This window comes from Rhinatrema bivittatum, chromosome 3 (assembly GCF_901001135.1).
Source record: "Rhinatrema bivittatum chromosome 3, aRhiBiv1.1, whole genome shotgun sequence".
Taxonomy (NCBI): Eukaryota; Metazoa; Chordata; class Amphibia; order Gymnophiona; family Rhinatrematidae; genus Rhinatrema; species Rhinatrema bivittatum.
The window spans coordinates 518,110,970-518,128,568 of NC_042617.1; the positions used below are offsets into that span (position 1 = coordinate 518,110,970).

At 47.5% G+C, this 17,599-nt stretch overlaps 1 protein-coding gene across 1 annotated transcript in view; it reads left to right on the top strand.

Annotated features, from left to right (window-relative positions):
- Positions 1-17,599, top strand: part of NUGGC (nuclear GTPase, germinal center associated) — an 864,070-nt gene that overhangs the window by 735,270 nt on the left and 111,201 nt on the right. Inside the window, exon 17 of the mRNA XM_029596224.1 lies at positions 1,335-1,468. Within this exon, the coding sequence (XP_029452084.1) occupies positions 1,335-1,468 (134 nt within the window). The remainder of the gene's footprint in view (positions 1-1,334; positions 1,469-17,599) is intronic.

Genomic DNA, 17,599 nt, shown 5'->3' on the forward strand with positions numbered 1-17,599 from the left:
AAGCATTTTTTTTTTTTGTGGATTGGGTTGGTTTGGGACTGGGCGGCTAAGTGCAAGAAGCATTTTTTTTTCTGTGGATTGGGTTGGTTTGGGACTGGGCGGCTAAGTTCACCACACTAACGCCAGGGTCAGGGTAGGCGGTAAATTAGCAGGTTAAAGACGCGGCAAGATAGGTTAAAAAGGCGATAGTCGGGGCGCACTTTACTGTATGGGAGGGAATAGCTAATCGGATCGTTTACATACATATACATGCCGCGGGCAGAAAGGGATACGTGTTGAGTTAAAGAAGTGGTAATGATCAGTAAAAACAGATAGTGAATCGCGGGTTAGACTTACGCGGCCAAATTGTGAGTACACAGCACTGTATCGGCCTGCCAGTTAGCAGCGCTGGAGCTGCATCTAAGTGCTGGAGCTGCATTTAAGTGAAGTATCAGTGCTGGAACTGCATCTAATTGAAGTATCTATCCAGCTAATTGTTTAGGTGTAGTAACCGCCGTCATAGCAAGCTACTCCCACTCATGTTTATCCAGCCTGTGCAACTCAGTCCTTGTTGGTTGTTGTCCGAATATTAATCATCTTTACTTCATTCACCCTGCCATTGAAGCAGAGATCTTTTCATCATTCCCCTAGTTGTTCTATAAATAATCATGGTGGTTTACAACGGGAATAAAATAAATAGTCCCATGTTGCGAGCTCTTAGATTGAATATATTTTATGATATTTCTTTCTCATCCTATCTACATGTTTGTTAATTTGAAGTTTGAGAAAATGCTGTTCTGTGGAAGGAAGCATAGGGGCAGATTTTAAAAGCCCTCCGCGTGTAAATCCAGAGGATTTACGCGGGCCGGGTCCATTTCAGAAAGGCCCGGAGATGCACGTAAAGCCGCAGGACGTGTGTAAGTCTCGGGGCTTTACTAAAGAGGCGGGAAGGGGGCGGGGTGTGAGGCTCCAGGCACAGCGGCCATTTGCCGTTGTGTCCGGGATCGTGCGCTGGCAGTCGGCCAGTGTGCGCAACTTGCGCCTCCCCAGAGGCAGGCGCAAAAGGTAAGATAAAGGGCAGGGAGGGGGTTAGAGTAGGGCTGGGGGGGTAAGGTTAGGGAAAGTGGTGGGAAGGTCAGGCTAGGGGATGGGGAGCGGGGGAAAGGCAGCAAGGCTCGGCACGCGCAAGGTGCACAATTTTATAACATGCACATGCCTGCGCTCGCATGTTATAAACTCGCGTGTCCATGTACATGCGCCGGATAGCGCGCGCACATGGATGCACTCGCACTGTTTTGAAAATCTACCCCACATTGCATTCTTCACTAGCTGACTGATAACATTCTTTTCAACAGAAGCTGCTAACATAAGGGGGAAGGATTCATGTAAACAGATGCAAATAATCTTAGAGACAGCTACTGATACTCTTTCCAAGAATATGTTTAAGAATGCAAAAGAGGCCATGAAGGAGGAATTTTCCAACTTGAAGGTAATTAATTTAATTGTAAATAGACTTAAACAAAGTGATATATTTGAGATTCAGACATGTACATGTAAATTTTAAAAGGAGCATACATGCACCCATAAACACACATATTGGCACACGAGCAGAGATACCCTCGCTCTATATATCTCACAATGTATGAGAGGCACTTTCAACTCAAGGTGGTTTTTTTGTTGTTTTTTTTTTTGGGGGGGGGGTGTTGCAAGGGTCTACTGACCTTTGCATCATAGGCAACCCCCCCCCCCAACACACCCTGAGTTGAAAGTGCTCCTCTTTCAGTGGGAGATATATAGAGTATCATATTCTCTCTATTTCTCTTTCTTTCTAACATTCTGTAAGCCCCATATTTTAGCCTGAATCTTGCTCCTCAACAGGACCAGTAGTAAATTTTTAAAATCTGCCTGGTGATGAGCAAATTACTGTAGTTGATGTAACTGTCCAGAGACATCTATGGGACCAAACATAAAAATGGATTTCTAACAACAAGTCATGTCTCCAGGGCCACTAGGAGATTCTGTATAATATTAATAAAATCTGTGTAGATTAATTTATATGCATAATATTTCTGGAATTTCTTTTCTTTTGAGTTGAAATTCTGTCTCATACTAGCTCAAAATTCCAATGCTACTACAGTACATTCCGCTTCAAGGAGCACAAACAGCTCTGAATCTGGTCCAGTGCAGCTTCACAATAATTGCTTGAGAAAGAAAATTGCACTTTAAAAGTATAGAAACAGGAGTTGATTACTACCAATTTTTTTTTAGGAAAATTTAAAAAAGACAGGGAGCTGAAAAGAATTTACAATATTTGTGTGATTGTATTTTTCCAGGATTCTGTATATCGTTCAGTGCCTTGCAAAAGTCTTCACACTTTTGCATATTTTTCACATTCTACTGTCTAAAAAATACAAATCAAAATGCATTACAGGAGTTTCACAACATACTCTACACCTTCAACATACTCTAGTCTACACCTTCAATGAGAAAGAACAATTATATAAATATTCTAAAAGTAATTAAGAATAAATGACCAAAATATGTTGACTGCATAAATCTTCACACTCTTTATCATAGCATACCCAAATTAGGTGTGGTTTGAAAATTGCCTTAATAAGGCCCATAATAAATTAAATAGAACCCACTTGTGACCAAACACAATAGTTTAGCAGATTCAAAGTGAATCTATAGGTCCAACAATGTTGAACAAGATGCTGCACCCAACAGAACTCCGAGATAATGTTATTCAAAGGTACAGACTGGGGAATGGTTATAAGAAAATTTCAATGTGTTTGAACATCTCTTGGGATAACATCCAGTCCATCACTTTAAAATGGAAACAGTTTGGTACCACTAAGACACTCCAAAGTCAGTAGTCCTAGGTTAAGGAAACTGCTGTGGAAGATCACTGTGAGGCCTAAAATTACTTTAAAAAGAACTACAGATGACTCTGGCTGACAATGGGGAAAATGTTGATTGTTTAACAATATCAAAATTATTCCACAAACATGGCCTTATGGGAGGGTAGAAAGAAGGACGCCACAGCTTGAAGAAAATTGACATAATGTGCCATATAGCATTTGCAAAGAAAACACTTAGGGGTAGATTTTTAAACATGCACGCGGGCGTACATTGGTGCGCGCTACCCAGCATGCATACATGTACGCCCCATTTTATAACACTCGTGCGCAGGCGTGCACATGTTATAAAATCTGGGTTCAGCGCGTGCAAGGGGGTGCACAATTGTGCACCTTGCATGCACCAGGCCGCGACCCTCCTCGTACCTTTCCTCTGGCGCAGGACGACCTCCATCGGTGAGCCGGCGACTCTCCATCCGGTTGCGACCACCGCTACGACCCTCCGACCGCTGTTCCGCCCGCCGTTGCGCCTGCCATTGCACCCCTACCACGGCCGGCTAGATGCGATCAGTGCGAGAGCCCTACCGGGGCCCAAGCCGTGCCCAACCCCCGACTGAACGGAAGCGTACGGCCAACCTTGCCGACCGGACCCGATGAGTGCAACGCTCCCCCAACGCACGTCACTTCCAGTCCAGGAGGTCCTTTAAAAGTGACCAAGCCGCCCGAGGACCTCCTTTGCCCACACGACCTCCTCGCCGATCCCGACCGGCCTGGCGCAATCGGCGCAGGAAGCCCATCGGGGCTCAGCCCGCGACCCTCCTCACACCTCTCCGGCGCAGGACGACCTCCACTGGTGAGCCAGTGACCTTCCATCTGGTTGCGACCACCGCTACAACCCTCTGACTGCTGTTGCGCCCACCGTTGCGCCTGCCATTGCGTCCCTACCACAGCCGGCTAGAAGCGATCGGCGCCGGAGCCCTACCAGGGCCCGAGCCATGCCCAACCCCCGACCGAACGGAAGCACACGGCCAACCTGGCCGACCAGACCCGACGAGTGCAACGCTCCCCCAACACACGTCACTTCCGGTCCAAGAGGACCTTTAAAAGTGACCAAGCTGCCCGAAGACCTCCTTTGCCCACGCAAGCTCCTCGCTGATCCCGACCAGCCTGGCTCAATCTGCGCAGGAAGCCCATCAGGGCTCAGGCCACGACCCTCCTCGCACCTCTCCTCTGGCGCAGGACGAACTCCACCGTTACCTTAAGCAAGCCGTCCGCCTGATCCTCCCTGAGCCAGTCTGTGCCTCCTCTTGATCGGACCGCCTCTCGAGTGACATCACAGCTGCAACCCTCAGAAACCAGCTAAATAGTGCAGCACGACCGCAGGCATCGCGCACACAAAGGAGCATGACTAAGGGGCCTGCCCCTTTGTGTCTCCCCTTTGTAAACCATTGACTCCAGTGGATCGTATTCTACTAGGTTCTTCAAGAGCCTCTCAGCTTTCCCCCTCCCACAAATTCTCTCCTTAGTCCACTCTACCACCCCTTGCCCCACATTGAACTCCTCGCTTCCATCCCTTGCCCCCCTCACATATTACCCGCTTTGTTTGCAACGATCATTCTCATTCTCTCCTAAACCTACCCCCTATCCCAACCCTTCTAACACTACTCACCTGCACCCAACTTCCCATTCTCAACACCCTTAACTCACTCCAGCGCCAAACTCCCTAGAGCTACACCATCCCTGCAACATGCAGACACGCCCGATACCCACAATTAAACACTACAACAACAAACACTACGCATTTCACCCGACCCACCTACACCCTCACGCCGGATTACTTCTACCAATCATGCTATCTCCTTTCACACAATTCCTTGGCATCATAGCACTCACCATACTCCTATTTAACTCTGAGTCATTAGCCAAAAAACCCCATATTCTCAATGACCTACTCCAAGATGAGAAACCAGATTTATGTGCAATTAGAGAGACCTGGCTCAAAGAAACTGACACAGTCCTACTTAACCAGCTCCCTAATAACGCATATGATATCTTCTCTGTACCCAGGCCAAAAAAAAGAGGTGGAGGCCTCCTCCTTGCGGCAAAAAAAGACCTTAACCTAAAATAGCTACCAGTAAATCTCCCACCCAAATTTGAAATTGGGCTTTTCAAATCTCCACAACTTCAAATATATTTAGTCTATACTCCACCAGGAACCCTAGACGCAAACATATCCCCCCTTACTGAATTTGTTGCAGCGAATATCTCACTTGACACACCTGCCATCATCCTTGATGACTTTAATCTCCACATTGATACTCTCCCACTATCCCCCACCTGTGAAACCCTACTAATTTTCTTCAAGGCTATGGGCTTCCAACAGATCATAACCAACTCCACCCACAAAGCAGGACACTCCCTTGACCTAATTTTCACAAATTCCCTAATTCACCCAGACATTCCCACATGTACTCACGTACCCTGGTCTGACCATTTCCTCATCAAATAATATTGTTCCTTAAAAATATGTTCACCTGTCCCAACGTAAAAACAACCATTCAATACAGAAAAACCTTGCCCGAGAGATGGCCTAATAGATGCCCTTACCAATTAGGGATGGGAATCGTGTGATCGATCGTCTTAACGATCGATTTTGGCTGAGGGGGGGGGGGAATCTGATCGTCTTAGTTTTTTAGGTTAAAAAATTGTTTTATCGGGGGAGGGGGGAGGGCGGGAAAACCGGCAACCAAAACAACCCTAAAACCCAACCTGACCCTTTAAAATAAATCCTCCACCCTCCCGAACCCCCCCCCCCAAAATGTTTTAAATTACCTGGGGTCCAGTGGGGGGGGGGTGTGTCCCGGCGCAATCTCCCGCTCTCTGGCCATGGCTGCGTTAAGAGAAATGGCGCCGGTGGCCCTTTGCCCGGCAAAGGTAGCGCCGGCGCCATTTTGGTTCCTGTGACCCGACGTCACGAGTGCAGGAGATCGCTCCCGGACCCCCGCTGGACCCCCAGGGACTTTTGGCCAGCTTGGGGGGGCCTCCTGACCCCCACAAGACTTGCCAAAAGTCCAGCGGGGGTCCAGGAGCGACCTTCTGCACTTGGGCCGATTTGCCAATATTCAAAATGGCGCCGGCGCTACCTTTGCCCTCACTATGTCGACATAGTGAGGGCAAAACAATCATCGACATAGTGAGGGCAAAGATAGCGCCGGCGCCATTTTGAATATTGGCTTTAGGGTTGTTTTAGTGTGCCGGTTTTCCCGCCCTCCCCCCCTCCCCCGATTTACGATTTTTGACGATAAATCGGGGGAATTGATATTGTGTCGCGGCTCTAACGATTTTTGACGATTTAAAATATATCTGATGATTGTTTTAAATTGTCAAAAAATGATTCACATCCCTATTACCAATGATCTTAATAAATTAGACCTAACGGATTCTAGGGGTGTGCATTCGGATTGACCGCATTAGTAAAACGCAACTCATATTTTTTTTTTACTTAAAAAATTGATTCGACATAAACGATCGGATTTCCCACATATCGAACATAGATATGTTCGATATGTGGGAAATCGCGATTATTGAGCCAAAATAAAAATATAAACCCCCTCACCCTCCTTAATCCCCCCCCCCCCCCCGACTTACCACAACTCCCTGGTGATGGAGCGAGGAGTGAGGACGCCATTTCTGCAATCCTTGGCGAGAAGCATGTGACGTCGGCGGCACGTCGAGTGACGCCGGCGTCACGTGATTCCCGGCTCGTTCGCGCCGGACGGCTCGTTCGGCCCAAAAAGAACTTTTGGCCAGCTTGGGGGGGTCAGGAGGCCCCCCCAAGCTGGCCAAAAGTTCTTTTTGGGCCGAACGAGCCGTCCGGCGCGAACGAGCCGGGAATCACGTGACGCCGCGTCACTCGACGTGCCACCGACGTCACATGCTTCTCGCCAAGGATTGCAGAAATGACGTCCTCACTCCTCGCTCGATCACCAGGGAGTTGTGGTAAGTCTGGGGGGGGGGATTAAGGAGGGTGAGGGGGTTTAAATTTTTTTTTTGCACATATGTACATATACCCAACTCATTGGATTTTTTTTTATGTCCATATTGGCCGCAAGTGGGACCCCCTTTCGGACATAAAAAATATGAACATAAAATTTTGTTCTGCACATCCCTAATGGATTCTGATTCTGCACTGTCTTCCTGGAATTTTGTTACTAATAACATTGCTAGCAAGCTATGCCCACTAATAACTAAAGAAATAAATTCCAACACTAAATAACCATGGTACACACCTGAATTAAAAACCATGAAACACAACCTCAGAGTGCAAGAAAAGATATGGCATAAAAACCCCTCCCCAACTCAACTAGCAAACTACAAAACCCTTCTTCATACATACCGTGCAAAAACACTTAAGACGAAGCGAGATTTCTATGCCCTAATGATACATAACCTCCATTTCAACCCCAAAGCCCTCTTTTCTTTTGTCTCAGAACTAACCAAAACTACGATCAACTCGATTCCTAGCGAAGAAGCCAAAAACAAATGTGAAGAACTTGCCCAATACTTCCACGATAAGATTACTATCCTTACCACTCGCTTCCCCAACTCTACATCATCCATTAAAACCTACTCCAAAAATACCAACGCCAACTTTAGCACCTTTGAGACCACTTCCTCCACACAACTTGAATCCATTTTGAAAAGAATGAGACCTTCCACCTATCCATCAGACACAATCCCTACTAAAGCCCTCCTTTCTATCCCCAACACAATATCCCAATCCATAGCTGGCATTGTTAACAAATCCATGACTCTTGGAAATGTACCCAACCCACTTAAACAAGCCATTGTAAAACCCCTAAAGAGACCGAAACTTGATCCCTTAGATCTAGCCAACTACCGCCCCATATCTAACTTACCCCTCTTAGCAAAGATTCTTGAAAAGACTGTCAACACTCAACTAACAGACTACTTGGAACACCACCACATTCTTTTTCCATCCCAACACAATTTCAAAAAACATTTCAGCACAGAGACACTCCTGACCTTGCAGACTACATCCTCACTGGAATAGACAAGGGCCAAACATTCATATTAGCCCTCCTGGATATATCCGCAGCCTTCAGTACCATTAACCACAAGATCCTTATCGACAGGCTATCTGAAATTGGAATATCAGGGATCCCACTTCTCTGGTTTAAATCCTATCTCTCCGACAGACATTTCAAAGTTAAAATAGGTAATTTTGAATCCAGGGCCATCAATAAAACACGAGGTGTCTCGCAAGGCTCCTCGTTATCCTACACACTTTTTAATATTTACCTTCTACCCCTCTGCCATCTCCTTTCAGATCTCTGCCTATCTTACTTCATATACACCGACGATGTGCAAATCCTCATACCCATCAAAGACACCCTCACCAATGCTCTGAAAACATGGGATAACGCCCTTTCCTCCATCAATGACCTTCTTACAAAACTCAACCTAGCTCTAAATACCAACAAAACTGAACTCATGATTATGAACTCAGGACCCCCACACCATAGTCTCAACCCCTCAGCCTCTAACACCCCCCCTTCACTCCCTTCCTTTTCACAACAAGTACTGGACTTAGGCGTTACCATTGACACAGAATTCAACTTAAAGAAATTCATTAATTCCACCCTAAGAGATTGCTATTTCAAGCTGCACACAATAAAAAAACTAAAGCCCCAGCTGCATTTCAACAATTTCAGATCAGTACTACAGGCCCTCATCCTATCCAAACTAGATTACTCAAATGCCCTGCTACTAGGCCTTCCCAAAAATACCATCGCCCCACTTCAACTGCTACAAAAAGCCGCAGCATGCATTTTAACAAGCACCGCAAAAAAGGAGCATATTACCCCCATCATGAAACATCTCCACTGGCTTCCCATTGCAGCCAGGATTCATTTTAAGATACTCTCACTCATACACAAAGCAATCCACAATCCAAATATGCATTGGTTCAGTGACTCCCTACAGTTTCGTTCCTCTACCTGACCCACCCGTATGCAGTATCTTGCCACCTTACAAACACCCTGCCCCCAAACTCACTCATCTCACCTCGACCAAGGAACCCTCACTTTCTATAGCAGGTCCTGCGCTATGGAACTCCATGCCCACCAGCTTACGCCAAGAACTCTGCCCAAAAACATTTAAGCAGAAACTCAAAACTTGGTTGTTCAAGCAAGCTTACCCCTGAGACCTACTCTGCGGCTCGCTCCTCCTCCCCCCCATTCACCGTCCTTCCCCTAACATACAGGCTGATACAGTAAAGTCCGCGGGAGAGCAGGCGAACGCCCGCTCTCCCAACGCGCGCACAGGCCACTCGCCGGTGCACGTGATGCAGTATTTAAATTGGGTCCGGCGGCAGATCCAGGCAAAAGGAGGCGCTAGGGACACTAGCGCGTCCCTAGCGCCTCCTTTTTGACAGGAGTGGCGGCTGTCAGCGGGTTTGACAGCCGATGCTCAATTTTGCCGGCGTCTGTTCTCGAACCTGCTGAAAGCCACGGGCTCGGAAACCGGACGCCAGCAAAATTGAGCTGGGTTTTCTGCCCGACAGCCGCGGGCCGAATTCAAATATTTTTTTTTTTTACATTTTTTTACTCTTCGGGACCTCCGACTTAATATCGCCATGATATTAAGTCAGAGGGTGCACAGAAAAGCAGTTTTTACTGCTTTTCTGTGCACTTTCCCAGTGCCGGAAGAAATTAGCACCGACCTTTGGGTCGGTGCTAATTTCTGAAAGTAAAATGTGCGGCTTGGCTGCACATTTTACTTTCTGTATCCCACATGCATACCTAATAGGGCCATCAACATGCATTTGCATGTTGAGGGTGCTATTAGGTGCCGTGGGTTGGACGCGCATTTTCCTCCCCTTACTGAATAAGGGGTAAGTGAAAACACGCGTACTGTATAGGCCTGATAATTTTCACAACCCTCCATTTCAAATTTTATAATGTGTACTCACCTACTAGCAACATATCAATCAATGTTACCAGTAATTTTTCAATGTTTGTCACCTCACCATATAGCCCCCCTGACTTTGATATCTCAAATTTATCAATGTCTGCAATCATCTACTTACAGCCCCCCTGACATTAATATCACACATTTTTACCTGTACATAAGTTAATGAAGATAAATGTACTTAAAGAGCATTAATATTTATGCATATAATATATTGAAGAATATTGTATTGTAGTGTATTACCTTCCTTTCCTAATTATTTCTGCACCCTCTTTCTTAGTCCCCCACTCAGTAGGGCCCGTTTATTGTTTCTCCCTCCCCCCAGTTTCATAATCAGTTACACTGTAAAGCCTAGGGGGTGTGCATCCGTTTTCGACGTATTGGCGATCCGCAACGTATTTGTCCTATCCGTTAAATACGTGGGGAGGCGAAACGCATCGCAACTCCCCACGTATTTAACTTATTATCCGTTTAATTCGGTGCGCTCAGCGGCGCGTGCTTTTCTGCGCCGCCATTAGCTACTAGCTACCTATGATTTTCACAAAATGGCAGCGCCCAAACCCTACATTCTGGTATCCAAGCCAACCTGTCTGACACTTTCTTGTGAGTCACAGTGACTCACAGGAAAGGGTCGGACAGGTCGGCATGGATACCGGAATGCAGCGTATCTGCGCTGATATTTTGTGACATGCACTGAATGCAGCCAATCGCGCTGTCATTCAGTGCTCTCTGTCGATTTTACTGATGAGCCAGCACTATATAAACATCAGCACGAGGAGCCACGCATTTATTTCCAGCGATGCTGTGGGGAGGTGGGCTGGGTGGAAGAGGGAGGAGGCTGAACTAAGAGAGATAGGCTAGTTAAGCTAGTAAAGGAAAAAAAAAGCTAATTATTCTTTGTGTTGCTGCAGTGCCAGGGTCAGCTACAGCTAGTCCTGTTTCTTTCAAGCTGTTTATTTTGGTCATCTCTGACTGAGAAGAGAAGCTGTACTAGGTCAGCTAGCACTGACCACCATTTAGGGTGTTGGGCTGGCTTGGAGAGATATATTATTTTCAATTTCATCTATTTTTCTGGAGTGACAAAATTCCTGCTTTTTTAAACAGATTTTTTTTTAATTCCAATTACTTAGTCTCACAGTGCACTGGGCTTCACTGGGCAGTTTAACAGGCTGGGTCTGTGCAGTCAAGTGCCCAGAGAGTCTGCCTCTTTTGTGCTTACAAGCAAGCAGCGTCTGTGTGCACACCACACACATTAGTGCACAGCCAGGCACCGTGATAGTGGACAGTTGGCATTTTTAACAGACTGAACCTTATTATTGAGTGGGTCTGTGCAGTCAAGTGCCCAGGGAGTCTGCCTCTTTTGTGCTTACAAGCAAGCAGCGTCTCTGTGTGCACACCACACACATTAGTGCACAGCCAGGCACCGTGACAGTGGGCAGTGTTACTACTCAGTGACATTAAATCCATAATGTCAGGGAAAGAGAGATGTAGTCGAGTGATTGGGACTGGCAGAGGAGGCACCTCAAAAGACACTAGTGCAACACCACCAGTACAGCTAAAAAGGCAACTGTCGCACTCAAAACTCTTTGTAGGGGATGGCAGTTCCATGCCAAAAAAAATGAAATCTGACCATGATACATTGCCATCGCCACCACTTGTTTCTGGCCCTGTAGTTTTGGAGGTGAGGGAAGGGGAGGCAGAGTCATGCCAGACAAAATGTAGACACCAAAAAGCAGCAGGGGGACAGAAGTCTCGACTAACACGTAGCGTTGACAAGGTAGCACAGTCACTGTTTGCTTCTGATTCAGATGAAGAATATTCTTGTGTGGGATTCTCATCAGAAATGGAAGAAGTAATAGCTGACGAATCTTCGGTAGAATCAGTTAGTCTTGTCTTAGCCTCCACAAAAGTGCAGCAGGGGAGAGATGAAAGTGATAATGAGGAGGAGGAAGAGCCGTCAGCACAGGCACAGAGGGTGACTGAGGCCCCCTCTGGCATTGCTTCTCAGGGTGCACCCACTACCTCAGCTCTAGTGCCAGCATCCACCCCCAAGGTGTTAGAGAGGGGAGGATCACGAAGGACATCTCCGATCTGGAGACACTTTAAAGTGACGGAAGACCCGCGTTATGCTTGGTGTAATTACTTTGCCAGGGATATTAGCAGAGGCAAGCAAATGGGACATCTATCTAATTTTGGCATGAACCATCATATGAAGAGGCAACACCCAACAAGATTACTGCCATCTGGGGATGGTGGCAGTACCAGTGGGGGGACCCCTTCCAACCAATGTGCAGTGGTAGGAAAGCAGCAGAGTCAGCCCATGACCTCATCCCCTTCTAGCAGTCAGGTGGCAGGCCAGCAACCCCCTGACATGTGGCAGAAGTGACAATCCACCATGGAGGAAATGGGGTGGAGTGCGGTAACGCTATCCCGGAGTAGGAGGCAGGCAGCCTCAAAAGTTGTAACCAGGACCATTGGGGAAATGATTGCCCTTGATGACCAGCCCTTGCAGTTAGTGGAGAATGTGGGTTTCAAGCGTTTTTTGAAGGCCGTACTTCCAAATTACAAAATCCCCTGCAGAACCACATTTAGTAGAAAGGTCATCCCCAGCCTGTACAAGCAGTGTCGCAGTTGCATGCAAGCACTGCTAGCTAAGGCAGAGGGAAAAGTGCATTTCACCTGCGATATCTGGACCATCATGAATGCTGCACACTCTTACCTCTCTCTGACAGCACACTGGTGGGACATGGCTGAGGCAGGGGCAGCCAGCAACTCTATTACTGAAGACGTATCAGGGTGGAGGTGGGCTTTACTGCACACCCACCTGACGGATGAGGCCCATACCACAGCCAATATTCTAGCATGCATCAGACAGATGCTGGAGGGCTGGCAACTACACCAGCAAGACAGGAAAATGCAGGCAGGATTCTTTGTCACAGACAATGGTGCAAACATGGTTAAGGCAATAACCGATGGGTGCTTTAAGAACATCCGATGTTTTGCACACACTCTGCACCTGGTAGTGAAGTCAGCTCTGGGCTTGGAGTCCAATGACAAAGAGAATGAATACCTGCATAGGTTAATACAGAAGTGCAGGAACACAGCAGCACACTTCCACAGAAGTGTCAAGGCGGGGCAGGCTCTCCGACAAAAGCAGACTGATTTGGATATGCCTCACAAGCATCTCATTCAAGACATTGCCACCCGGTGGAATTCCACCTTTATGATGCTGGAGAAGTTACTGGAGCTGTAGACACCCCTTCATGAACTTTCTGGTACAATGGACATAGGTGTGCAGAATCCCCTAGGGCATCATGATTGGTTAGTCATGAGTCAGCTGTAAAACTCCTGCAGCCCTTCAAGGATGTCACGGAGGAGCTGAGTTCCAGAAGTGCCACCTTGGCTGACATCATCCCTATAGTTAATTTCCTGGATGAACATTTGGAGGCCTTTAAACAGGAAGAGGGAATTACAGCTGAGGTGCTGCAGTGTCTGGACGTTTTGCAGCAGTAGGTGAAAGACAGATTAAGGCCTTTAACAGACGACCGCACATACATGCTCGCCTCAGTCTGTGATCCCCCTGTGAAAGGGAAACTCGCCCTACAGTCCAATTGTCTGTCATTTGTGAAGGAGCTGCTGTTAGCAAAAGTCCGTGAACAGGAGCGCCATAGGCGGAGACAGATTAGGCTTGAAGCACAGGTGGAAACAGCGGGCATGTCAGAGAGTTGTGCTGCTAGCCCAAGCAGGAGCAGCACTGTGTCAGCGACAGATAGTACTTCCTCCTCCACGTCAGAACGCCCAAGGCATGTTGCCCATAAAGATTCATCAGTTGTGCAATGGGTGAGAGAGAAAGCAGCTGGCACGAGTGACTCTCAGCCAGCCCAAGCAAAGGAGACACCAGCACAGCTGTCAGTGACACGGTATCTCTCAGAGCCGATAGAGAAAATGCAGACAGATCCGCTGGCATATTGGGTACACAAGTCCACTGTCTGGCCACACCTAACCAAAGTGGTTCAGCGATATCTGTCATGTCCACCAACCAGTGTGCCCAGTGAACGTGTCTTTTCAATGACAGGGGATATCACGAGCCCTCACCGCTCAAGGCCAGCACCAGAGTTGATGGAAATGCTAGTGTTTTTGAAAGTAAACCTGCCTTTGCTTGGGTTTCCAAATTTTCCCTCTGAATGGCAAGATGAATAAAAGCAATTCAAAGGCTTGCAGCAGCTCCAATTGCCTCCTATGCTCCAGATAAAATAAGCACTGCAGCACATGTACCTGACATGAAACGCTGTGCCTGACCATCCACTGCCCTGTCTGTACGTCCCTACAAGGGCCTGACCTCAAATGCTGTGCCTGACCGTCAACTGTCCAGGCCTTATGTTCCTACAAGTGTTTGACCTCGATTGCTCTGCCTGTCCGTCCAGGCCTTATGTCCAGTCCTAATGGCTTAACCCTCGTTACAAAGGGAAACCTCAGTCTCTGGCAATTAAAACTAGTACTCCTTCACAGCATTTATCCTTAAATAAAGCAAAGAGTTTTCTTTAGTTTCAGGGCAGAGAAGAGAACTTTCTTCGTCTTGCTTATGAAGTCATGATCTGTTTGCAAATGATTTAATCCGAACAATTTGTACCATTATACACTCTAGTGGCCAATCCATTCCAAGCGAGTCCTTTCCTGATCTTGGGAAAGGGAACTCTCCCCGGTGTTGCAGCCTATCTCTTAGGACCTGTTGACCCATGCTGAACTGCTGTTTAGGGGTGAACCCATTCTCGGGAGACCTTTCCTGCTCATAGGAAAGGGAACTCTTCCCAGGTGTAGCCTGCCTGTTTCAACTGTCCCATGTTGAACCGCTGTTTGTTTACATGGTAACCTCCTCCGCCTCCGCATTGACAATTGTCGTATGTATATTCAAGTTTCATATCACCAAAATGCCAGGAAGAGTGCAGATGATAGCACATATCAAATCTTGATTCTTCTAAAGTATACTTCATCTGTATGTACTCTTTTCTATCTGTGTTGCTAGGTGCCAAGCACACTTTATTAAAATTTCTTAGCTTCGGAATAGTAAAGTTCTTTAAAGCCTCTGTTTCTACTAAAACAACAGCTGGCATTTGGCATTTGGGATTTTACTTCACTTGATGAAGACGTTTTTATTAGTGTTTTACCTCCGGTCATTTCTTCCATTTTGAAATCAGCCTCTTTCTATGCCAAACAGTACTCTGACTGCTTTCTGGCCTACCTGTCTTTTGTCAAGAATATTCTCACACCCTGGGGATCCCGGGTGTAGCCTGCCTGTTTCTCCCCTCCGACCCATATTGAACCACTGTGTTTGTTTACATGGTAACCTCCTCCGCTTCGGCCTTGACAATTCTCGTTTGTATATTCAATTTTCATATTACCAAAATGCCAGGAAGACTGGGGTGGGGGATCCGCCAAACCCCTGTCCGACCGACCGTACCGCCGGGTTGAATCCTCTGGGCGGACTGCACGGAACACACCCGTTTACCTCTTAACGGTTTCACGCCCTCTTGACCTCTCTCTTCAAAATACTTTTCAACTTTCCCAAATGGTACTTGTCGACAATCGGTCTCGTGCTGGTATTTAGCCTTAGATGAAGTTTACCACCCGCTTTGGACTGCATTCCCAAAAAGTTCTTCAAAGCCTCTGTTTCTACTAAAACAACAGCTGGCATTTGGGATTTTACTTCACTTTATGAAGACATTTTTATTAGTGTTTTACCTCCGGTCGTTTCTTCCATTTTGAAATCAGCCTCTTTCTATGCCAAGCAGTACTCTGACTGCTTTGCTTTCCGGCCTAGCTGTCTTTTGTCAAGGATATTCTCACACTAAAGTTCCTGGGAATCCTGGGTGCAGCCAGTCTGATTTTAAAAGACCAGCAAGAGCCCACTGGACCGCAATGGAAACCCCCCACTTTAGGGGCAAACCCATTCTAGGGAGCCTTTTCCTGTGCAAAGGAAAGGGAACTCTCTCCGGGTGTAGCCTGCCTGTTTCTACCCTCTGACCCATGTTGAACCGCTGTTCCATTTTTTAAATCAGCCTCTTTCTATGCCAAGCTGTATTCTGACTGCTTTCCGGCCTAGCTGTCTTTTGTCAAGGATATTCTCACATACAGTCCCTGGGAATCCCGGGTGCAGCCAGCCTGATTTTAAAAGACCAGCGAGAGCCCACTGGACCTCAATGGAAACCCCCCACTTTAGGGGCGAACCCATTCTAGGGAGCCCTTTCCTGCGCAAAGGAAAGGGAACTCTCCCCGGGTGTAGCCTGCCTGTTTCTACCCTCTGACCCATGTTGAACCGCTGTGTAGGGGTGAACCCATTCTAAGGAGCCCTTTCCAGCGCCAAGGAAAGGGAACTCTCACCGGGTGTAGCCTGCTTGTTTCTACCCTCTGACCCATGTTGAACCGCTGTGTAGGGGTGAACCCCTTCTAGGGAGCCCTTTCCTGCTCATAGGAAAGGGAATTCTCCCCAGGGCTCTTGTTTGAATATTTGCTACTACCACCAAAATTGGCACCCGCAGATTCACCTCTCCACCCAGGCATAGTTCATCATGTTTCAGGTCCTAGGACTCGTGTTAGACTCCCTGGTTCCTGTTTCAAGATGGGTCGGGTACACAGTACGCCCAGTTGACAGTCCCACCACATGCTGAGCCTCATCTTGTCTTGCCTCCTTGTCTTTCCCTTATCAAACCACAGGGACCTGACTACCTCGACCTCTGCCAGGAGGTCGTTCAGCGGGGGTTCCGGACCGCCGCTGAACGACCTCCTGCAGTTGATCTCCTGTCGGCGCCATTTTCCGTACGGAAAATGATTCGCGGCAGGAGATCGTTTTCCGGACCCCCGCTGGACCCCCAGGGACTTTTGGCCAGCTTGGGGGGCCTCCTGATCCCCACAAGACTTGCCAAAAGTCCAGCGGGGGTCCGGAACGACCTCCTGCAGTCGAATCGTGTTGGTCTATGGCCGCCGCCATTTTGCGCCGCCATTTTGAAAAATGGCGCCGGCTGAAGACAACACGATTCAATTGCAGGAGGCCATTCCGGACCACTGCCGTTCCGGACCGCCGCTGGACCCCCAGGTAATTTAAGGCATTTGGGGGGGGGTCGGGAGGGTGGGGGATTTAATTTAAAGGGTCGGGGGTGGGTTTTAGGGGGTTTAGTGTGCCGGCTCACGATTTTCACGATTTTCACGATACTTTAAACACCCAAACGGCAACAATACGATTCCCTCTCCCTCCCAGCCGAAATCGATCGTTAAGACGATAGAGGACACGATTCACATCTCTAGTGTGTTGTACTAGTCTTTCTGCTTGCTATGTTCCCCTTCATTGTGCTGTAGGATGTCAATTCCACTTGTCGTGCCGCTTTGCCTGTCGTGCTGCCTTCGAGGGTTCTTGTATCTGTTATCGGTGCTCTCTATTGAAGCTGTGGTGTGTTTTTGACACTCTCGCTGCACTCTTGCCACTTCTGGTACCCCTTTGCACCTTTACAGTGCCTTAGGCTATTCATGCCACTTTGGTGCCACTTTGCTCTTTTGTTGTTGTGATGATTGCTCCCCAGAAGTTTCATCAAAATTGATAATAAAACCCCAATTCTGCAGCCAAAAATAGGCTGGAAATCCTTCCCCCATTGACTTTAATGGGAACCGAAAACGTATTCACATATCAACGTATTGGATTCTCCATACGTCCGAATGCAACGGAAATGACCCCTGATGAATACGTATCACGAATGCAAGGAAAATATTTTGGCTGCACA